Consider the following 24,977-nt stretch of genomic DNA (forward strand, 5'->3'; position numbering starts at 1 on the left):
GCATTTTTCCTTTGATGTGTGCTATTTGTTAATGTCGACATCAGTATCAGTGGACTGGTCATGATAAAAAATATATATTGGGTCAGTTAGCAATTGACATGCGCGAGTGCACCGCAAAAGGATCTTCTTTCCCTTTAATTCAAAGAAATGCACATGTTTTTTTCGCAGAAACGCACGAGTTATTTGGTGAATGAAACACTAGCTATAGTCCTTGTTTGAAACTTTCAGTAATAAAAAGTTAGTTAAGCCTTTTTTGGACGATTCACTGATTGTGTGAAAATTTAAACAGAAAATCTACGATAAACCTGATAAAATTGTGTTATCTGCAGAATTATTGATAGCTTGCCTTTCTATTCATAAGGACATATAACCACAGGGGGGGGGGGGGGTCTCAACATGGGATTTTGGGTACAGGTGTGCAGCTGGGATTTTAAAAACACCCCCCATTCATATATTGAATAATTGTGAAATCCCTACCTATACATATATTTCACAGCGAAATCATCACCCATTCATATATTTATCAGCTCAAATAGTACCTATATGCATATACAATCTTATTATACATCAAAAACACTTTTCAATTATACAATACACTTTAATTTATATGAAACATTGAACTTTTCAAACAATAACAAGTAAAAACACTGTTTTGAAGGTGCAATAGCACAAACAATATGACTTCACAGCTGGTTATAATTATGAGCCAAAAACACGCAGTTTTGAGGAAATAAACCTGTATTTAATGCATTTTTTTTTGCTCTATGAGCAATCACTTGAAAAGTTAAGCAAATTCTGCACAATTTTTTGAAAAATTTAATTTAACAAACAGTAATAGAAGTTCCGTGTTGAAGGCCGTACTTTGACCTATAACTGTTAACTTTTTATACATTGTGACTTGCATGGAGAGTTGTCTCATTGACACTCATACCACATCTTCTTATTTATAAGTAATAGAAAACTCTTTGGTGGTTTTGCACCTATGTTATGTAGTGGATTTGCTTCCGTATCCTTGAACTTCGGCGATTGTCCGATTCAGAATGTGATGGGATAACAACTTCAGCAAATCTCCCGTCAAAGTCCTGAAATGCATGTTGATGTGAAACTGATCTCTTCTGTCCTGTAGCTCTACCTTCTTTTGTTTTACCATGGTTTGTGTTCATTAACTTTTCGACTGATTGCTCAATAACAGATAATTCTTCTGCAGAAAGAATTAATACACCAGATTGAAATGTTAAATGGACATGGCATATGATATCAGAGGCTGTTATTGAGACTATTTCAAATATGTTAATCTTGTACGTGTCTTCACTTATCCTCTCGTACTTTGAAAATGTAATTTGTAAATCGTTTAAAAAGTCTGCCGAAAAAGAAACCGTATCTTTATAGTCCAACTGCCTTTTGTTTTTAGCTACAATTGTTCTTTGCATCCTTTGGATGCGTCCAATTTGAAAAGTCTTTGCTGTCCTATCAACATAGGCGAAGTCCTCAAAAAGATTAATGCCGTTGTCTGTTCCTAATTGTGCCGATTTGGCCATATTTGGTAAGGCAGCCTGTCGTACACGCACTAACCTGTAACAAATATAAATCGTCAATTTTCGAAATTAAATCCATTTTTGGAGGCTTTTTTTAAGTTTCAAATGCACTTAAAATTTGCCTAAATTAAATATTTCATAAATATTTAAAAAAATAGTTTTCCTATGCATGTAGGAATGCATACGCATGATGCCATGAAAGAGGGTTTATACACTGGGTTTATACATAAAAAACATTGGCCTTCTTTTACTTTAGGGATCCCAACCCATAAAGAACTCTACAAAACTATTCTTAACCTCAAACCTCAAACCTTGCCCTAACCCATACTTAAACCTAACACTAGCCCTAACCCTAACCTAAAACATCCCCTAACCTAACCATAACCACGAATGCTCCTTAACTCTAAAGTATAGGGACCCTTAAAGTAAAAGAAGGCCAAAACATTAGATATGCTATGTTGCCAATGACCAAATGAGACACCTCTCCGTCCAAGACCCAAGTTATTTAATGTATGCAATTATAGGTCAGAGCATGACCTTCAATGTTTCGGTTGTCATGATTCTCACAAATCAAATCAAGACAGCCCCAAGCATCGCTTTACTCTGTACTATTGATTAAAATAAACCACAGTTCACCTCCTTGCTCTCTACCCGCCTTTATTCATATGTTTTGCATTGCGACCACAGGAAAATGTTATTATAAATTTGTAAGTCATTTCCGTATGTATTTTAAAAACAAATCGATTATTCCATTGGTTTTTTTTAAAAGGTGTATGCATCAATGACCCACTGCAAGGACCCCTCATCAATCTTTTTGTAGGCAGCTGACATTTTTGACGGCATCGTGCTATTTTGCCGGCTATGATTAAAATTTCTTATTTTTCCGCTTTGTCAGTTCTTTGTGTATAACGACTTATACATTGTATATGAGTGAATTTGTAAAATTATTTTTTAAATTCTAAGACAATCTGCATTGGTTTTGTTTTGATTTTTCTTAAAAGGAAGATTGCTTTAGAAATATGCTATTTTGCCTGCTATAATTAGATATTTTGATAAATAGCCACTGCCTTTTTGTATGGCTTATATTTAAGGGCATGAAAGATATCTGACAAAAATTAATGTATCTGTAAGAATTAACTGCATACCTGTCTTTTGATAAATTTGGGTCTTCATTTAGAAGTTTTACAAGAGTTGACTTATGTTGGATGCCATGTTCTGGAACCAGAAGTGTTGCGTCTATTCTTTGTCTAAAAAATATTAATTGTCTCTGAAATTCCATTGAATTAAGTGATCTTTTGTACATCTTTCATTAATAGTTGTCATGGTTGTATTCAGTAAAAGTATGTGAAGAATCTTATCATAATTCCCATGCTTAACTATAACATTTATATAATATAAAGATGTTTTTACTTATTGGGTTTGTTTTTTGTGCATATAGCACTGGCTAGCAACACACATTTTCGGGTACTGATGGGGCCGGTGATTCAAGCATAGCTGGTGACAGAATCACACCTGGCAATAATTTGATTGGTTGATTCTGAGTCCTTTGATAACGTTGTGCGAGCCTCATGTAACTTCTTTTAATGTCTTATTTCCTCAGTGTTTGTTACAGTAAAGGTTATCTTTCTTCTTTAAAATTAATTCAGCGTACTCAAACATAAATAAATATAAGCAACAGTAGTATACCGCTGTTCACAAAGTCATAATACGATAAAAAGTGAACCGTGAAACACACCAAAACCGAGGGAAACAACCAACCACAAGAAAACAGCAAACACATAATTACACAAAGCCTAACACCAAAACACAGAAACGGACTGTCTGATTTACAGTTGCCAATTCATGACTTGGCACAGGACATTATTCCGGAAAATAATGGTCGATTTAACCTGGTTTTATGGCCAGTCAAACCTCCCACATGTATGGCAAGTGTAAAAAACAGACATATCAGTAACATTCACCACAAAGAACCACTGTGACATAGATAAATAATGCGTACATTACATGTGTACAGCTTTTATGAGAGAGAGAAAATGCATGTTCCATGACACGGTAAATCACTATCGCCTTAGAATTCCTGAATATATATATATTAAATATATTAAATTACCGTTTCTGTAAAGAGCTCGGTATACTGTCATCAATATTAACGCTATTCTGGTCAGAGTGTTCTTCAAAATTGTCGATTGCTACATCTATACGTTCATGCATTTCCATGAATTCTGAACTTGTTGGTTCAAAAATGTCTGAAATATCATGATAAAGGTTACATTAGATACAAGTAAAAAAAATCATCTCTGTTTTATATTAAGAAGCTTTGATTTTTGGATAAAACAATACATTTGTAGTTGTGTTTGCTTTTATTGTTTTAACAAGTATCCAATCAAAAAAATAGAATATCGAATAATATTAAAAAAAAATGACAATCAACAATGATATTAAGGTGTTGTTCCATGTCACGATTTTTTCTTCTTAGATAAACTTCTTAGACATTTCCATTTTCGTGAATTTCTAAGACATCTACATTTTGTATTCACATTTATGTAATGAATAAACTTGTGCAATTTAAACCTTCCTCCTCTTGTTTTCGAATGTGTTTTGCAGCTACACAGTCACAATAATCACATCTTAAATTAAAGTTCCAGTAAATTCCTCACATTCATGACAATTTAAACATTTCCCTCTGTCAATGCTTCGTATGTCTTTCATTTTGGCAATCAAATAATGACAAATTATTTCAACAAATTAAAAGTGATTAAGCAAGACACACAATGTCAATGAGAATAGTCGCAACAAATTAAGTGCAAATAAATCGATGTGTTACGCAACTCACATGACGCAACTAGTGCAAAAGGTTCGATATCTACTGGGTAATTTACTGAAGATTATTAATTGTGACAGTGTAATTAAATTTAATCAATATCAAAACTTGTGTAAATAAGTTTCAGCAGATGTGGAAATTTTAATGACAAAGAGTTTGGGAAATTCAGTGAAGATCGTTGCACAACAAACTGAAATTTATGACCCATTGATATATCACAATCGGTCAATTACTACCTATTGATATATATTTCCTCGGTAAAATTGCACCCCATTGATATATTTGACGGATCAAAAAAGGGACCCATTCCAGCGGCACATATGTATATACCTTTATATAGGAAGAGACCCCCCCCCCCCCCCCCCCCCCCCCCGTGTTTCTTGAAAAGTATTCCATGGGTCGTGTAGAGGGAGTTATCGTTTTTTGTTCCAAAACGATGCCACTACCATAAGCTAAAGCTGGCATATCAAATTAATTTCAAGTCGGTAAAAGCATTGAAAGATCCAAGGTCGGAGGGTTGTTACGGGTTTGGAACCCCCCTTCTATTTGTTTGTAAATTATGTGAACCTTGACAAAATTAAGTACTTAAAATGTTGTTTTTTTGTTTGTTTTTTTTTGTTTAAATTAAACTAAAAAGTGTGGGTCACCCAGCGGCTATATTTCAAGCTACAAGTCGTGCAAAATTGAGGTTTGCTAGTTTTCCTACTGTGACCGAAGTTCGGTGGATATCTTCGGGCGTCCGGCTTCCTACACCAATGAAAACTGACACCACGAAATAGTCAATAGTGCTGAACGTTGCGTTAAACGCTAATCAATCAATTACATACCCAACTAAATCAGTCCTATTCAGGACAGATAACTCTGTCGTTAAATATTGTCGAATATACAATGTTGTTGAAATCAGAGCAATTGTATTATATGTCTACAATAACATTTTTTTTTTACGTAACTTAAACTTTTAATATCGATTTATTGGATGCCTTGATTTTGCTTAAAATATTGAATTTAAAAGAATGAATAATAAAACTATATGCAATGAAATCGCGTTTTATTTTCTTTGAATTAAAAAAAAATCCATTTAAATTAAAATTTGAAACAGAATATTTCTTTAAAATAATTATGGAAACATGAATATTTGATTTTCTTTTTAAGCAAAAATTATTTTTTTAAAGCAATTTTCATAATATTCATATTTTCTTAAAGTTTATTATTACATACTTCTTCTGATTTGACACGGGGAAGAGAAGATGTTTATTTTTACATTTATGAAAATTTTGTATATCACAAAATTTAAACTCTGGTAATACATGTGTACACAGGGTGTTTAATGTCACCTGGTTTGCACGTCTACCTGACAATATATTATGTAACAGTATAACTCAAGTCAGATTTCATCTATTCAGGTATAGAATATTTATCTATAATAATTGTTGGGCATTGTTTTTTTTCTCTTCGGACGAAAACATTTTTTTGTTCTAAAAGCAATGTATAAATATATTTCTAAAAAGAAAGATAAATTATACAGAAATCAGGCAAAACACCTTTAAAAAGAAGAGAACTTTTTTTATTATAGATTTACCTATTTTCTGGTAACAGTATATCCTAGATATCTGTCAAAATAAATGTTCCCGTGTCACACTTAAAATAATATTTTTTTTATCAAGAAATTTTGAAATCATTCATATCGAAATATCACCAAAGAAAACAACAGAAACATCAGAGATTCTGCATGAAAAAAAGAAATTTAATCAAGGAAAGTCTTACTATACAAATACTTCATTTCCATATACATCATCCGCCATTTTGAAAAATCACCAAAAATCACTTTTTTAAATCGATGTTTGACAGAATTTGCCCTGAAAGTAAACTGTTTTGAGTAGTATTCTTATGCAGATAAACCCGTACGAAATAAGTAGTAGGATTCCACCTAGACACTAGTAGGAATGTATTAGGAATCTACCTAGAATCAAAGATTCTATATAGAAAGTAGGCGGACAGGGAAAATGGACAAAAATTCAGACTGGATTTTTATTTTTTTCACTAGCAAAATCCCTCAATCTAGCTGGAATTTTAAAAGTCTGTATGGATTTTTTTCTGTTTTGAAAATATAAAGTGGGAATTTGAACAGAAAATCTTGTTTTAAATTGTTCATTTTCCTACTACTAGACTAGATTCCTACCAGAATTAATTTATTCCTACTAGAAAATCTTTCTACATGGAATCTTTTTAATTATCTTAAACAGGAGTCCTGTTTGCTAATGACATACATTTTGCTGTGTTAAATACAACCAAGTTCCAGTTCACAAATTCAAAAGTTTGAGGATAGAAGAACGAAAAGTTGTGTTGGAATTAACACAATGCTGCAAGGGTCAATTAACTACAATATTGAAATATGAGAAAATGTATATGGCTCATGTAGATTGAAGGTAATGTTTATACTTTTAAATGAAATGTTTGATCTGCATGTTTGCCACTCGAGGTTTGCCAATACATTTATTAATCAGTTAATTCAACAATAGTGCACAATATACTCAATATTTGTTCATTATATACTCTTTAATTTCATCTAATCAACATTTTTGCCCATATACTTATATAACACAATTTATAGCTTGGATATATATCACAGCTCCCTCATACATTTCAAAAGTCAACTTTTTTTAAATGAATATATTCCATGCATTTCCTTTGTTGTTTGTTGTTGAGATTCAAACTTAAATGATTGACCCAGTTGTGTATTTGTGAATATACACTTACATTTTGTATATTGTTAGATGTCTATTAGAAAATATTTTTTTCTATGTGGAATTTTGAAAAATTTCTACCAGGTTTTCTAGTAGGAATTTTATTTTCCGCCAAATTATTCCTGCTAATTTAAATATTCCTGGTAGGAATATACAATATACCTACTAAGAAATTCCTGCTTATTTAAGTTTTTCGGCTATTTTCGATGTGGATTCCTACTACTGTCTTCCTAGAATATCACTCTTTTCTGGTAGGAATTCAATGCAATATTCCTACTATATTCTGTGTACATTCTGTGTGGAATATTTCATACAGGCGATGATGATGTTTAAATATACTTAATCGATTTGCAAAGTTTAATTTTTATTTACGGAATTTCCTTATTTGTTACATACAAGTAGACATAGGTATCGGTAATTTAGCATTGAGTCAACGTACTTTAGAGAACAGCCCGGATTTTCACTGATATCAAACATTGAAACCATGTAATTGATTGTTTATACAAGCAATTAATATAAATGATTAGGTTAAGTGCTTCTTTCACAGTTGGTGTCCACTGATGTTATCAAATGAACACAGATTGTAAGCTGGTCAAGATTATTTAATTTCCATATCCTCTGCACTAAATACATTTTATATTCTTGTCTACAAAATATTCTGATAGTCAAGGTATTTTTTAATGAAAAAATGTTTACTTCAAAAATTCATTTAAATAATATATAGATTAAATTTTTCTTTAGGATTTCTGCAGCTAATTTGGAAATGCTATGATAAATATTTTAAATTCAGCAAATTTGATATGTTTTACATGTAATATTATATTTTAATCAATCGAGTCCAGGACCAATCAAGTCTATTTTATTATAGTCCTTCGTAATTAATTCCATTTTTCATGTGCATATATTTGAAGCTGGTATATTCAATGAAGGATAAATATTTCTTGTTAAAAACTTTTTCATGGAATACTTTTTTTTAGCATTTATTTTGATATTTTTTTTTTAATTCCCACTTGCAAGCTTGTAGTATATGTATCGTGTGTGTATATTTAGAATAAAATCTGGTCTGTGTTTCTAATACTAAAGGAGGTGTTTTGGTTACGGTCATGTAGACCTAGACCTAGACCTATCTTCATCAGGTATCCCTAACCTATATGTTTCCCTTCTTGTAATACTTAAAATGGTTCAATTTGGTTTCACTTATGGAGATATTCAAATAAATATATTGAAATCCATCGGGTCCACTGGGCCAAGCCATATATTCTTCATTTAAAGGTTAAAAGATTATCTAATTCTATTCACGTGCAAATGTGGAGTGGACACCCCCCTTTTTATTTTCCACTGAAAAGAGGGGCAATATGTATGTATACCACTTTTATTGTTATAGTATCACATTGGAATGAGTGAGATCAAATGCTTAAAATAAGAGAAAATGAGTTGAAATATTAAATAAAATTTAGAATGGAAATGGGTAATGTGTCAAAGAGACAACAACCCGACAAAAGAGCAGAAAACAGATGAAGGCCACCAATTGACCTTCAACACAAGGTCCAGCACTTGGAGATGTTTTAAAATGAAAATTAAACACAACAAGAATGTGTGCACAGTACACGGATGCCCCACTCGCACTATATTTTTCTATGTTCAGTGGACCATGAAATTGGGGTAAAAATTCTAATTTGGCATTAAAATTAGAAAGATCATATCATAATGAACATGACTAAGTTTCAAGTTGATCTTACTCTAACTTCATCAAAAACTACCTTGACCAAAAACTTTAACCTGAAGCGGAACAGACACAAGGACGGACAAACGAACGGACATTGAACGAACGGACAAACGGACGCTACAACCAGAAAACAGAAAGCCCCTCTACTATTGTAGGTGGGGCATACTAATAATAAACAGCTGCGCCATGAGCTAGAGCGCATGATACGCCCAACGGTTTTCAAGAATACAGTTCAATAACTTCTCAATGTCATGAAAAAGGGGGGTTATCTTAATAATGAAAAATGGTCAAAGCACTTTAAGGTTATTGTCAGAAAACTGGAGAATCACCCCTTTTTATGAATTAAACCCCATAACTCGGAAATGTGAAATCTAAAATTTATAAAAAGCAAATTAAAAGGGAGCTTAAATAAATAGATATAAACAATTCACCAAAGTTTCATGAGAACTGCTGAAAGCATTTTTCAGTTTTCTCAAAATACTAGAAAATTTTAATGTCTGACATGTTAAAGATGGACGGACAAAGATATACCATAAGACTTCCTTTAATCAGGCGTATAAAAAGGGGGAGGGGTGTTCTTATCCCAAATTGTCTTTGCTTTTATAAAAAAAAATGTTTAAATATTGAGGAGATTTTGTTTTATCATTAAATCAAATTTATGTAAAAAAAATTGAAAATTACAAAGAATATTTATTTCTTATCAACATTAATCTTCAAAATGACAACAATTATCAATCTATTCAACATTTAAATTTAAATTAATAAAAAAATATTCATAACTTTATTTTACATGTATATTCCTTTAACTGTATTTGGACATGATTGATAAAAAACAGTGACTTGATTGTCAAAATCTTATGAAGAATATTCATACATAGGTAATGTTACATGTAGTAAAAATATTTATTTTTCAAGAAAAGACAGAAAAGCCAAAATGTTGACTTGCTTATCAGATAATCTATGTGTAACATCTGTGTTCAGTTTATTGGGAAGAGTGATATATAAATTACAAGGACTTCAAACTGTGAGGGTAATCAGTTGTGAAATTTGAGATTCCCTCAAATCTGAGGGCATTCTTCGGGCAAATACCGTGAGTTATATTTTAAGGACACGTCACCTAGCCGGCAATACACTTATAATTTTAATGTCCATTCCTTATCTAATTATTTTATTTATTCTGTAATTTTGCCGAGGTCAAGTACGCTTCAAATTCGTGTGTTTACGTTAATTATATGCGGTCTGGGAAATAGATGTATAGCTTGTTTACATTTTTCACGGTTGTAATGGCGGTCGCTATTACGACGACGCCTAGGAGTCGCATCATAAACCAAGGCAGATAATTGGAAAAACCTGTCTATAAAGTAAACGGAGAAATGACGAGAAAAGTGCATGTTTTTTACGATTTGCCAGTGACAGAATTTAATAAAAAATTAAACTGTCAGGACCGACAATGTTTGATAGACATATGTTTGAATATCAAGGATTGATTTGCAAAAGTTAGAAAACGGGTCAGGTTAATGAGAAAATTAAACTTTATTTAAGCACCTATGCATTTTATACGGGGCAATATAATACAAAATGGTGGCTAGTATACGTCACAAAAGTCACGTGATGTCTAACTTAGTTGGATATGATCACCTTTTTTTGTGCAAGTATGTTAAATGGTGACTGGCTTAAGCCGGTTACCTCAGTGTAAAGTGCGGAAAGAGATATAAAAAAAACCGTAATAAAATACAACAAATTAAAATGGAACGGAACGAAACGAAACGAATTCGCCGAAATTAAACGAAAACACTCTGCCTGTCATGATTATCTGAATTTCAATATACTTACTTTACTTAAACGATAGGAAAATAGGCCGAAAAATAAAGAAAAGAGAAAAAGTATGGTGTTAAACATATATTGGAAAGAGAATGATGGACAAAAGAAATAAAGAACAATGAGTAAAAAAAATAAGGAATAGAGAATAGAGGTTTTTTTGCACACAATATAGTTTGTTCGTTATAAAAAAAAAGATATTTATGTATGTAACTACATAGAGGGTGACCTAGGGGTCCCTGTATAAAGGACCCCGAAAATGATGGGGTCCCTGTATAAAAGGACCCCCAAAATGATAGGGTTCATATATTAATTATACATACATGGAAGAGTCCAATATAGAGTATTTGGAAGGGTCCAATATAGAGTATTCTGATTTTAACTATGGAAGGGTTCAAAATCAAGAATGAGTCAGGGACCCTTAAAAATAAAAAAAATTAAAAATTATATAGACGTTATTTGGACGGTGTCCTTATCATCTAATATATGTTTATCAAAATCATTACGGGGTCCTTTATACATAGTGTTTAGAAAAGAGAAGAATCAAATGAAAAATTACATTCAGGAAGAGTCAAGTAGGCATGACGCATAGAAGGAGGGTCTATTGATATATGAAAGGTATTTTAAAAGAATGATATGGGATGAATAATTTTGAGAATTTTCAATAGCGTCACCGTTATTACATGAGGAATTGATACAAAGGACGTGTCCAATGAATACATTCTGGTACGATGGTGTTCTTTTCATTTAGTTGATTGAACATCAATATAGAATAAAAGTAAATGTCTGGTTATGTAAATGTATTTCAGTTGTTTCCTGTAATTAGTTAATACTTCAGTTTTATCATGTACATCTTTTGAATATTCATTTTATAAAATTTACTGTTTGCAAAAGTATAAATTATTCTAAATTATAGGGATTTTCTGGTAACTAACAGAAAACCCTTGCCGTTTTTGGCACAACCTTTTTGATCTTTTGGTCCTCGATGCTGTTCAACTTTGTACTCGTTTCGGCTTTCAAACGTTTGTATCCGGCGTATTAAAATTTTGAACTTGTTGCCTTTTGTTGGCTGTTGTTCGTGTGATTCTTTGTCAATTGTGTTCTCCAATTTATTTATATTGTAGTCCTGTGTTGTCATTTTGATGTTATATTTCACATGGCCATAAAAGTGCGAGGTTTGACATGCCACAAAACCAGGTTCAACCCACCATTTTTCCTTTAAAAATGCCCTGTACCAAGTCAGGAATATGGCCATTGTTATATTATAGTTCGTTTCTGTGTGTATTACATTATAACGTTGTGTCGTTTGTTTTCTCTTATTTTTTAGTGTAAATTCACATTGCGATAAGACGTGTCACGGTACTTGTCTATCCCAAATTCATGTATTTGGTTTTGATGTTATATATATATGTTATATTTGTTATTCTCGTGGGATTTTGTCTATGAGTGTTACATTTTAGTGTTATGTCGTTGTTCTCCACTTATATTTATGTAATAATCAATTGACTATGAAAAAAAAGTATATAAGAGAAATCAAATTATTCATGTTGGAAATGGGTTTTGATAAGGATATTGTAAAATAAGATTGTGTTTGTTATACAAAATACTGGTCCCACGATTTGTTTAATTATTCAGAGTCTGATCATTTCACAGTTTGCCTGAAACATAAAATGCAAAACAGCGCTTAACAAATGAATTTTACAGAATGGCAGAGCTCGTTAGAACGATGTGCCGATGATTTGAGAGGGAAGATGAAATCAGAAAAGATCATACCTTTCTTAAGGCAAAAATATTTGTTGACAACAAATGGCGAGGAGAGACTGGTGAAAATTTCAGATCAAAGGGAAAAGACAACAGAACTTTTATTAACCCTTGAAAAACTTGATTTCAACCCTTTGCCACAATTAAAATTAGCAAGTAGTTGATATCCAGTTGGGCACCTTACTATCATAACTTTCGATTTCAAGGTGTCCATATGGACACTACGAGTAATTAAACAAATATATGATAGTGTCCATTAAATATTCATACAGTAATGTTTAACATATAAAAGATCGCATACATTACAAAGTACATACAGGAAGAGTCAAATAATCATTTTTCATAGCGGGGAGTTCGATTGATATATGAAAGGAATTTAAAAGAATGGTACGGATGAACAAAATTCACGCTGAGAATTTTATAGGATGATATATTTGTTAAAATAACACATAAATATTTGTATTTGTAAATAGAGTCACGGTTAAAAAGGGAGCGTTAATGAACACATTGTTAAGTCCGATGGTGTTGTTTTGTTTTAAAAGGATTAGTAATATACAGAAAAAAACCAATGGCGTTGACCTTGTGTCCAGGAGAAAATATACCTCAGGGTTTCATGTTATGAAGTGAGCATAATATAAAAAATGATATATTATTGAATAAACCTAGTGTTCAAGTTATGGAGGTTCACTAGGAATCACGTTGGGTTATTATAAAGCATACTGTACTAATGATGTACCTTAACAAAAAAATTACTGATTGTGAAGATTTATATCCATCCTTTCTAAATCGACACCGTAGGAATTTAAATCTCAAATTTAAATAATGTAAAAATAACAACCTTAAACTAATGTTGTCAATATGGACAAACGGACAAGGCAGTTGTGAGCATGATCTAATTGAGGGTTGAATGTGAAATGAAATGGACTTTTACCTTTTTACAGCGTCAAAAATGTGGAATCGTGCAATTGAAGTCGTTATTGGATTTGATTAACGAATATCCTTGTGGTTGCAATTTTTTACAGAATATATCACACACGATTACGTAAAACATGGTCATTTTTATAACGCGCATGGAAATTAAAACACAATTTGTCTAGAGAAGCAATAACACCTCAACAGAGACAACATGATTGGAATACTTCATTAAGAAGGTAAATGGCAATTATATTTTAGAAAATGAAATTGAAATAGGATGATTCAAAATTATGGATAAAAAAGTAGGCAGATCAAAAATAACGAATTCTCAAATCATTAAAAACAAAAATGAAAAAAGAGGGAAATATTAGTCACTCTAATAAAAGTCGGATATATCATTCAACAGTCGCTTTGATTAACTATGGACAATCGTTAATGTTGCAGTATCTGGTGAAGAGAACAAGTGAAATAGAATTTATTCGAGAATGTGTTCCTGAATTTGATAAGGCCTACGTATGTGCAAAATCAAACTCGAGTGAACGTGTAAGATTTGCTTGTAAAGATTGTTATCCATTTGAAATGCAGGAAGAAGACAGTGGAGATTTGAAAAATTATGAAATCAGTCTCAATCAAATCTAAAAATAACAAGGTTTTGATAAATACTAAAACAAATATCTGTTTTTTTTTGCAAGCAATACACACGTTTTACTTTAGTGTAACACATATGTACATGCAAATAAAAAGAAAAACATATGAGTGTGTTGTGTTATTTTGTATCATTACAATTTGAAGAAAAAAGAAATACCCAATACTTGAAGTTTTGGGTATTTGATGTTTCTTTATTCGTCATTTGTTTTGTTTCTGTTGTTCTTATTCTTTTTACATTTCAATTTCATGGTTTTTTTTCTTTTTTTCATTTTTGTTTTTATTGTACTTATTTTTTTTTATAATTCTCTTGTTTAAAAAAAATAATTATTGACATACCGTAATATTGTTGTTAATGTAACCAAAATGGTTTGGATAAATAAAAACAACACTGAACAATTTTGATAAAGTATCCTGAATCTGTTAAACATTCTCATATTGAGAATTAAATATATTCCTTTTCGTTTAGTTGGCATTCTTATAAATATATTTTTGACGAAACGCTAGAAATGTATTTAAACGAATGTTCTTCACTGTTATTCTTTAAAAAGTGTAACACAATACCAATAAACTGGAATCATTATGCTAACAAATAATGCCACATCTTATGTTGTTCTGGCGTAGAAAAAAATATAAGTCTGGTACCTTACTTAATTAAGGACCACTGTAGACAAACACAGACAAGTCCGAGCTTCACTATAGGAAATTAGTTTACTAATACAATCTTTAAATGTTATGACAAAAAAATGAAGGCTAACATTCAAATCGGGTTGAAGCATATTTAACACAAGTGCAAGTATAAGTGTCAAAAGTACTAGGCTTCTTTGTTGTTGATGGTGCCATTTTGAGACTTATCATCCACTTGCATCGGTAATTCTAGTAAAAACTAATCCAATTGCTTTGCCGTATCGTTACCGTTACCAGTTCCATTTAGGAGATTGCGCTTATAAGACTATCATAATATAGAACTACTCTTCCAGTCTTATATGATAAAAAAAGGCCAGGATTCATATCAGAATAAAATGACTTCGTACAACCTTCATACTTATATTTGATTTACTGAAATAAAAAGTGAAAACAATTTATTGAAATTACACAAATATCACAAAAATATTCTTATCAATAGTATCTATTCATTACACTCGAATCATGAAACACGCATGCTCTTTTATTTCGTAAATGAGATTGCACTTATAAAACTATCGTTATCTGGAACCGCTGTTCCTGTTTTCTATGATAAAAAATAGTAAAGGCACAAGCCCAGGATTCATTTCCGAAAACAACGTACTCAAAATACTTCATACTTGCATGTGAAAGAAAAAGGTGATAAAATTGGTCCATTCCATTCTATTTTGCTTGACCATTTGGTCATATGAAAATGTGTTGTTGTGACTACGAAAACGTTAAGAGGGGCAGTGGAAATGACAAATGTTTTGTGTAAAAAAAGCCCCAAAACATACAAAGACATATGTTGACAATCTAAAATATTTTAAAAACTATACGTTGTTGTTACTAACGAAACAATTTTTTTTTGCTCTTTTATATTCAGAATCGCAATTTAATTGAAGAATATTATGTTAGAGAGTAAAACTAATATTATTTACAATACACATCATATCTATCAACAAGTTCATGGCGGTGGTCTCAGAAAAAAACCCCATATTTAACATTACGAAGATCACACTTGAGGGGGGAAGAATTGAATATATCAAACATCTTACAAAATTATTGAGTTTCAGAATATCCGAAAAAGTAAAAAAAAAGAAAAAAAAAGGTACAGATGAGTGTGGCTTTGTGTTGTTAACATACACTATAAGAATATATCATTTTATCAGATCACGGTTTGCTGAAGTAGTCAAGAAGACAATATTACTTTTTTCAAGGGTTGACAGGTTGCACGTAATCGTTGTTAGTTTCAACTTCAATATTATAAGGAGATTTAATAAACAATGATTTCACACATTATTTTGTTTTGGTTTACACTTTATATAGGGCTTATCTCTGATCTTATTCCAGTGTGCACAATTCTTATTCTACGTATTTCGCCTTTTTCAAAGTTTTGAAATCTGTTTGGTCGTCCCATTTTGTTGTAGGGTTAAGATTAAGTCTGGAGTTAATGTATATTATTTTGCGTTGTCTGCGAGAAACAAATAATTTTTCCGATGAAGTAACTAAATTCAAAACCAATATAGATACAGTTAACATATATATTTTATTGAACTGTGTAAATTGATCGTTATGCGAATGACAACATACACCTACAATTCCTTTTTGTGTTTCCCGTTTCGGTAACACATGACATTTGCGCGGGAACTTCTTACATTGATAACGCAATAATAATAAATAATAATAAAATCAGTTAGTACAATACTAATCTCCCCTGATGCCCTCTGAATAATTCAAAATATACAATAATATAATATATACATTTACATACATACTTTTTATGCAAATCAAAAGGCGAAAAACATACAGAATCGGTTCATGAACATATTTTGTTAATGCCAGATATACAAGATGAATATATGGACTTTTATATAATAGATAAATTTCATCTGATAATTACATTTTTTGTTTAGAAACAAGAAATTATAAAAACTTTTTTTGAACTGTTTTATCCTTTCTATCTTTTTGATTTCAACAGGTATACTATTCCAAAGAAATGTACCGGAATATTGCAATGTTTTTTTCTCCATAAAATTTGTTCTTGGACGTGGTATGAAAAGACAATTGTTGTCCGATAAACGCAAATAATATCTTGCTTTAACATTTTGGTTATTGTTAAAAAATTGATAAAGATAATCAGGTGCAAGACTATTTACACACTTATACATTAATACTCCTTTGTGATATGTGATTCTTGTTTTTATCGGGGTAACATATTTGCGCAACAAAAGATGATGCATTACACTATGTACGTTTCATATACGAAAGACTCATCGGAACATTTAAAAATAAATTAAAAGAAAGAAACATTGATGACCAGAGTCAACTTAATTAAGACAATAGCAATCAAAACCAAGAAGTAAACAAAGACTCATAAAACCAAAAGACATTTACAACAACAGTAAAAAAAATAAGAATCAACACGAACTCCACTAAAAACCAAGAGTGAAATCAGGTGCTTCGGAAGGGTAAGCATTTCCTGCACCAAATAAGGCACCCATCGTGTTAGTTCTTTGTTCAGTCCGGTAATGATGGGAGGTTATTATGGCCGAGGAAGAATATAAGATAAATCAAAGATTTAAGGACCAACACTATAGACAAATTTAGACAAGATCGAACTTCAGTATAGGAAATATGTTTTCTAAGGTAACTTCAAATGTTATGACAGCAAATTATAGCATAAGAAATCAAATCTCAAAGAATAATCCGTAACGCCAGTGTCGAAGTACTAGGTCGCTATATTAATGAAACCATTTTGAAATTAATTATCCACTAATGGTAGTGGGAGTTAAAAACTAATTCATTTTCACCCTACGCTTTAACGTTACCAATGTCGTACAGGAGATTGCTCTTCTAACACTATCGTAATCTAGAATAATTGTTTCTGTCTTCAATGATGACAAAAAAAATAATAGTAAAGGCAAAAGCCCATGATTTGTATCAGAACAAAATGTACTAATACACTTATCAAAAAAGCACAAAAACATCCAAAGAAATATGTATTGCAAAGTTAGAGTACCAAAAAGCGATAAAAATACATAGCTGAATTTTTGGAGTTGCTAAACTTGTACATATAAAAACAATATTATTAGTTTTACTCTCAAACATAATGGTTTATTTTAATTGCGAATTTGTATATTAAAAAGTAAAACTTTTGTTTCTTTGAAACAACAATATATTGTTTTTATATGTACAAGTTTAACAACTCTTCGGTACTCAAAACGTATAGTTTTAAAATATTTTAGATTGTCAACATATGTCTTTGGATGTTTTGGGGCTTTTTTTTATACAAAACATTTGTCATTTCCACTGCCCCTCTTAACGTTTTCGAAGTCACAACAACTCATTTTTCGAAGTCACAACAACACATTTTCATATGACCAATTGGTCAAGCAAAATAGAATAGAATGGACCAATTTTATCACCTTTTTCTTTCACATGCAAGTATGAAGTATTTTGAGTACGTTGTTTTCGGAAATGAATCCTGGGCTTGTGCCTTTACTATTTTTTATCATAAAAAACAGAAATAGCGGTTCCAGATAACGATAGTTTTATAAGTGCAATCTCATTTACAAAATAAAAGAGCATGCATATTTCATAATTCGATTGTAAATGATACTATTGATAAGAATATTTTTGTGAGATATGTGTAATTTCAATCATTTTTTTCACTTTTTATTTTAGTAAATCAAATATAAGTATGAAGGTTGTATGAAGTCATTTTATTCTGATATGAATCCTGGCCTTTTTTATCATATAAGACTGGAACAGTAGTTCTATATATGATGATAGTCTTATAAGCGCTATCTCCTAAATGGAACTGGTAACGGTAACGATACGGCAAAGCAATTGGATTAGTTTTTACTAGAATTACCGATGAAGTGGATGATAAGTCTCAAAATGGCACCATCAACAACATAGAAGCCTAGTACTTTTGACACTTATACTTGCATTTGTGTTAAATATGCTTCAACCCGATTTGAATGTTTAAAATTGAGAATGGAAATGGGGAATGTGTCAAAGAGACAACAACCCGACCAAATAAAAAACAACAGCAGAGGGTCACCAACAGGTCTTCAATGTAGCGAGAAATTCCCGCACCCGGAGGCGTCCTTCAGCTGGCCCCTAAACAAATATATACTAGTCCAGTGATAATAAACGCCATACTAATTTCCAAATTGTACACAAGAAACTAAAATGAAAATAATACAAGACTAACAAAGGCCAGAGGCTCCTGACTTGGGGGTTAAACATGTTTGTGAGATCTCAACCCTCCCCCTATACCTCTAACCAATGTAGAAAAGTAAACGCATAACAATACGCACATTAAAATTCAGTTCAAGAGAAGTCCGAGTCTGATGTCAGAAGATGTAACCAAAGAAAATAAACAAAATGACAATAATACATAAATAACAACAGACTACTAGCAGTTAACTGACATGCCAGCTCCAGACTTCAATTAAACTGACTGAAAGATTATGATTTCATCATATGAACATCAGGCACAATCCTTCCCGTTAGGGGTTTAGTATCATACCATCATAACATATATGAAAAGAACATAACCCGTGTCATGCCAACAACTGTTTTTTAGAATAAATGTGTTTAGTTCTGATGCAAAGACCTTATCAGTGACTCAATATTAACGCCAAAATATGCAATCTTTAATGACTTGACAACAGTATCGTAATTATATCCCTTCTTGATAAGTCTATTCAAAGGTTTTGTAAGTTTCTGAGGTGAATACTGACACCTTTGTGCTTTATAAAGAATATTTTCATAAAAAATTGGATGTGAAATACCTGAACGTATTAGAAGTCTGCATGTTGAGCTATATTTACGAATGATGTCTTTATACCGATGATAAAATTTAGTAAATGTTTTGACTAGTTTGTGATATCGAAAACCCTGGTGTAGTAATTTTTCAGTAATACATAAATTTCTCTCGTTAAAATCTAAAACATTGTTACATACACGAGCGAATCGTACAAAATGAGATATATAAACACCGTAAGATGGTGACAAGGGAATGTCACCATCTAAAAACGGGTAATTAACGATAGGAAATGAAAAATACTCCCTTTTATCATAAATTTTAGTATTCAGCTTTCCATTAGTGATATAGACATCAAGAGCGAGAAAATGTCAGTGGGTATTGTTAGTATTAGCTTTATTTAAAGTAAGTTCAACAGGATAAATTTCATTAATATACATACTGAAGTCGTCATTATTGAGAGCCAAAATATCATCCAAATATCTAAAAGTATTATTAAATTTGTTTATCAGATGTTGTTTCGATGGGTCTTTGCTTATTTTTGTCATAAATTGTAACTCATAACAATACAAAAACAGGTCCGCAATAAGTGGTGCAAAGTAAGTCCCCATTGGAATTCCGATAATCTGATATACGGAATCTCCAAGCTAACAAAAATGTTATCTAGTAAAAATTCAAGGGCATATATAGTATCAAAGCATGTCCAATTAACATAGTTTTTTTTGTTTATTGCTACTAAAAAATGACCTAAAAGAGTTTGAACATATATATTCACATTCTGATTTTTTGAATGCCCATTTAATTATGTGTGTGAATTTTTTCTTAATGAGAATGTGAGGCAATGTGGTATACAGGGTAGAAAAATCAAAACTTTGAACAGATTCAAAATCACCAATATAAGCATGCAATTTATCAAGTACTTCCAACGAGTTCTTGACACTCCAAAAGTAATTTATTCCACTATTTTCGAAGGCCTTATTTGAACAATTTATTATCAGATTTTTAATTGTACCAAGTGTGCTGGTAAGAAGAATAGACAATTTAGTAGTTGAACAATGGCTTGAAGGCGAAATAATCTATATTTTTAGGGGTTTTGTGTAGCTTCGGAAGCCAATACATAGTTGGGACTTTCATTGTATTTGGCTCTGCTTGTAAAGCGGTGGCTAAAAGTTTATTTTTATTACTGTTGCATTCATTTTGTTGTCATAACATTTAAAGATTGTCTTAGTAAACTAATTTCCTATAGTGAAGCTCGGACTTGTCTGTGTTTGTCTACAGTGGTCCTTAATTAAGTAAGGTGTCACTGGTCATCAATATTTCTTTGAGTTTATTTATTTTCAAAGTTTCGGCCATTGTTTCATACACGAAACGCACATATTGTAATGCATCAGTATTCGTTGGGGAAACATTTTACCAGGAAGGGCATGCAACGGAAGCCAAAGTCAGGAATCCCGGGGTCAGAAAAGACTCAGAACGACAAGAAATAAACACTCAACACTAAAAAGTTAAGACAAATTGGAAACACGGATCCCCGTAGAGACATGGTGCGACTGTAGGTTATCGGTCGAGTTCAATTATGTTGGATTATCAGCAGCCATATGTATACTCATCGCTTTTTAGAATTAGCAGATGCATTAGCCTGGACAAGCACGGATGATTATACGGTTGATCACAATTAGTACCCCGAGCATATTATTGTATATGACACTGGAACAAACGCGCCATGCATATCAATCATTAATATCAATATGTACAAAATCCTTAAAATCATTCATATTTTCTTGACCGACAAGAACATTATGGATAATTCCAGACTATAACATAATGAATGACTAAAAAGTAAAATCACAAAAATACTGAACTTAGAGGAAGATCAATTGGGAAAGTCCATAATCACATGACAAAATCAAATAACAAAACGCATCAAAAACGAATGGACAAAAACTGTCATATTCCTGACTTGGCACAGGCATTTTCAAATGCAGAAAATGGTGGATTAAACCTGGTTCTATAGCGCTAACCCTCTCACTTTAATGACAGTCTCATCCATTTCCGATATTTTTACATTGATGCGTTAAATAAACAGACACAATAAATATAATAGTCAAAATATGGGTACATCAGTCATCATCGTTTAACAATTTTAAAAGGAACAATTTAACAGAACACAAAAACATCTACTATCTACGAACACATTTATTGATTTGAGTGTCTGACGTCAGAAAATTTTATACATCACATAAATTTGTCGTTCAATGTGCGTACAAACAATTTTAAAATTTTCATGGGAATGTTAGCATACAGGGTTAAAAAATCAAAAGTATGTAAGAATAAATTTAAGAAATAGACCGAGATTTAAACTAGTCCAAAAGTTATATATAGAATTTATAAGAATCCAAAAATAGTTAATTCCACTACGCGATTGAATGATTTTGACGTTTGTGGTTCAACGTATATTGTAATTCAAAATAGAAATATATCATAATGACATATAATAGAACAATATCATACTGACGGGATACCACATTGTGCTAATTTTTAATAACTTGCCTTAAAACGTATCAAATGAGTGTTTTACTGTAGGAGTTATGCCCACGTAAAAAATTTGCTTGGAATATAAATTCTTATCAAAAGTACCAGGCTTATATTTTTTTATTACGCCAGAACAATATAAGATGTGACATTATTGTTAGCATACTGATTCAAGTTTATTGGTACTGTTAGACTTTTTAAAGAATAACAGTGAAGAACATTCGTTTAAATACATTACTAGCGTTTCGTCAAAACTATATTCATAAGAATACCAACTAAACGAAAAGGAATATATTTAATTCTCAATATGAGAATGTTTAACAGATTCAGGATACTTTATCAAAATTGTTCAGTGTTTTTTTTTATTCATCAAAACCATTTTGGTTACATTAACAACAGAAACAAAATATTACGGTATGTCAATAATTTTTTTTTTTAAACAAGAGTTAATCATAAAAAAAATAAGTACAACAAAAAAAAATTAAAAAAAGAAAAAAAAAACATGAAATTGAAATGTAAAAAAAAATAAGAAGAACAGAAACAAAACAAATGACGAATAAAGAAACATCAAATCCCCAAAACTTCAAGTACTGGGTATTTCTATTTTCTTCAAATTGTAATGATACAAAATAACACAACACACTCATATGTTTTTCTTCCTTATTTGCATGTACATATGTGTTACACTATAGTAATACGTGTGTATTGCAAAAAAAGAAATAGTTATTTTTTTTAGTATTTATCAAAACCTTGTTATTTTTAGATTTGATTGAGACTGATTTCATAATTTTTCCAATCTCCACTGTCTACTTCCTGCATTTCAAATGGATAACATTCTTTACAAGCAAATCTTTCACTTTCACATGGGTTTGATTTTGCACATACGTAGGCCTTATCAAATTCATGAACAAATTCTCGAATTACTTCTATTTCATTTGTTCCTGAACCAGATACTGCAACATTAACGATTGCCCATATTTAATCAAAGCGACTGTTGAATGATATATCCGACTTTTATTAGTCTAAGAGTGACTAATATTTCCCTGTTTTTTTCTTTTTTGTTATTAATGATTTGAGTATTCGTTACTTTTGATCTGCCTACTTTTTTATCCATAATTTTGAATCATCCTATTTCAATTTCATTTTCTAAAATATAATTTCCAATTACCTTCTTAATGAAGTCTTCCAATCATGTTGTTTCTGTTGAGGTGTTATTGCTTCTCTAGCCAAATTGTGTTTTAATTTCCACGCACGTTATAAAAATGACCATGTTTTACGTAGTCGTGTGTGATATATTCTGTAAAAAATTGCAACCACAATGATATTCGTTAATCAAATCCAATATCGACTTCAATTGCATGATTCCACATTTATGACGCTGTAAAAAGGTAAAAGTCCATTTCATTTCACATTCAACCCTCAATTAGATCATGCTCACAACTGTCTTGTCATTTGTCCATATTGACAACATTAGTTTAAGGTGGTTGTTTTACATTATTAAAATTATAGATTTAAATTCCTACGGTGTCGATTTAGAAAGGATGGATATAAATCTTCACAATCAGTAATTCTTTACATCATTAGTACAGTATGCTTTATAATAACCCAACGTGATTTCTAGTGAACCTCCATAACTTGAACACCAGGTTTATTCAATAATGTATCATTTTTTATATTACGCTTACTTCATAACGTGAACCCCTGAGGTATATTTTCTCCTGGACACAAGGTCAACGCCATTGGTTTTTTTCTGTATATTACTAATCCTTTTAAAACAAAAGAACACCATCGGACTTAACAATGTGTTCATTAACGCTCCCTTTTTATTAAACCGTGACTCTATTTACAAATACAAATATTTATGTGTTATTTTAACAAATATATCATCCTATAAAATTCTCAGCGTGAATTTTGTTCATCCGTACCATTCTTTTAAATTCCTTTCATATATCAATCGAACTCCCCGCTATGCAAAATGACTATTTGACTCTTCCTGTGTGTACTTTGTAATGTATGCGATCTTTTATATATTAAACATTACTGTATAAATATTTAATGGACACTATCATATATTTGTTTAATTACTCGTAGTGTCCACATGGACACCTTGAAATCGAAGGTTATGATAGTAAGGTGCCCAACTGGATATCAACTACTTGCTAATTTTAATTGTGACAAAGGATTGAAATCAGGTTTGTAAAGTGTTAATAAAAGTTCTGTTGTCTTTTCCCTTTGATCTGCAATTTTCACCAGTCTCTCCTCGTCATTTGTTGTCAACAAATATTTTTGCCTTAACAAAAGTATGAATCGTTGGACCAGTATTTTGTGTAACAACCACAATCTTGTTTTACAATATTCTTATCAAATATAAAAAAGAAGATGTGGTATGATTGCCAATGAGACAAATATCCACAAAAGACCAAAATCACACAGTCATTAACAACTATAGGTCACCGTACGGCCTTTAACAATGAGCAAAGCCCATACCGCATAGTCAGCTATAATATGCCCCGATAAGACAATGTAAAACAATTCCAACGAGAAAACTAACGGCCTTATTTATGTAAAAAGATTAACGAAAAACAAATATGTAACCCATAAACAAACGACAACTACTGAATTACAGGCTCCTGACTTGGGACAGGCACATACATAAATAATGTGGCGAGGTTAAACATGTTAGCGGGATCCCAACCCTCCCCTCACCTGGGACAGTGGTATAACAGTACAACATAAGAAACCCATTTCCAACATGAATTTGATTTCTCTTATATACTTTTTTTTCATGGTCAATTGATTATTACATTCACTTTTATTCAATCAACTATATAAAAAGAACACCAACATCCAAAACCGTCATCTATCGTACAGAGGTGCAAGTTTAACAGTAGATTGAGACAGCCAAACGAATCGGTGAGCCAGTTTGTAGCAGAGCTTAGACAGATATCTGAACATTGTGATTACAAAGCTACTCTCGATTATATGTTGAGAGATAGACTTGTCTGTGGAATAAAAGAAGACCGTATTGAGAGACGTTTGT

The 24,977-nt window shown here is 31.5% G+C and overlaps 2 protein-coding genes across 2 annotated transcripts in view; one reads left to right on the top strand and one right to left on the bottom strand.

The window, feature by feature from the left end:
- Window positions 1-513: 513 nt before the first annotated feature.
- LOC139502993 (uncharacterized) lies at window positions 514-3,776 on the bottom strand. The gene is made up of 3 exons (XM_071292662.1): window positions 3,646-3,776; window positions 2,681-2,782; window positions 514-1,572 (listed from the first exon to the last, which is right to left on the bottom strand). The coding sequence occupies exons 1-3, from the start codon at window positions 3,750-3,752 to the stop codon at window positions 981-983; spliced, it is 801 nt and encodes a 266-aa protein (XP_071148763.1). The 5' UTR covers window positions 3,753-3,776; the 3' UTR covers window positions 514-980.
- Window positions 3,777-5,702: 1,926 nt separating this feature from the next.
- The window catches only part of LOC139503862 (chitin synthase chs-2-like), a 55,072-nt gene continuing 35,797 nt past the window's right edge, over window positions 5,703-24,977 (top strand). The window contains exon 1 of the mRNA XM_071293818.1: window positions 5,703-5,759. The gene's annotated coding sequence lies outside the window, so the exon portion shown is untranslated. The remainder of the gene's footprint in view (window positions 5,760-24,977) is intronic.

This window comes from Mytilus edulis, chromosome 14 (genome assembly GCF_963676685.1).
Source record: "Mytilus edulis chromosome 14, xbMytEdul2.2, whole genome shotgun sequence".
In the NCBI taxonomy this organism is placed as follows: Eukaryota; Metazoa; Mollusca; class Bivalvia; order Mytilida; family Mytilidae; genus Mytilus; species Mytilus edulis.

Coding starts and splice junctions, on each gene's coding strand:
- LOC139502993 (XM_071292662.1), bottom strand. CDS start 3,752: ATGGAAATGCATGAACGTATAGATGTAGCAATCGACAATTTTGAAGAA. Junction 2,783..3,645: donor CCGAGCTCTTTACAGAAACG/GTAATTTAATAT, acceptor AATATTTTTTAG/ACAAAGAATAGACGCAACAC. Junction 1,573..2,680: donor CCAAATTTATCAAAAGACAG/GTATGCAGTTAA, acceptor TATTTGTTACAG/GTTAGTGCGTGTACGACAGG.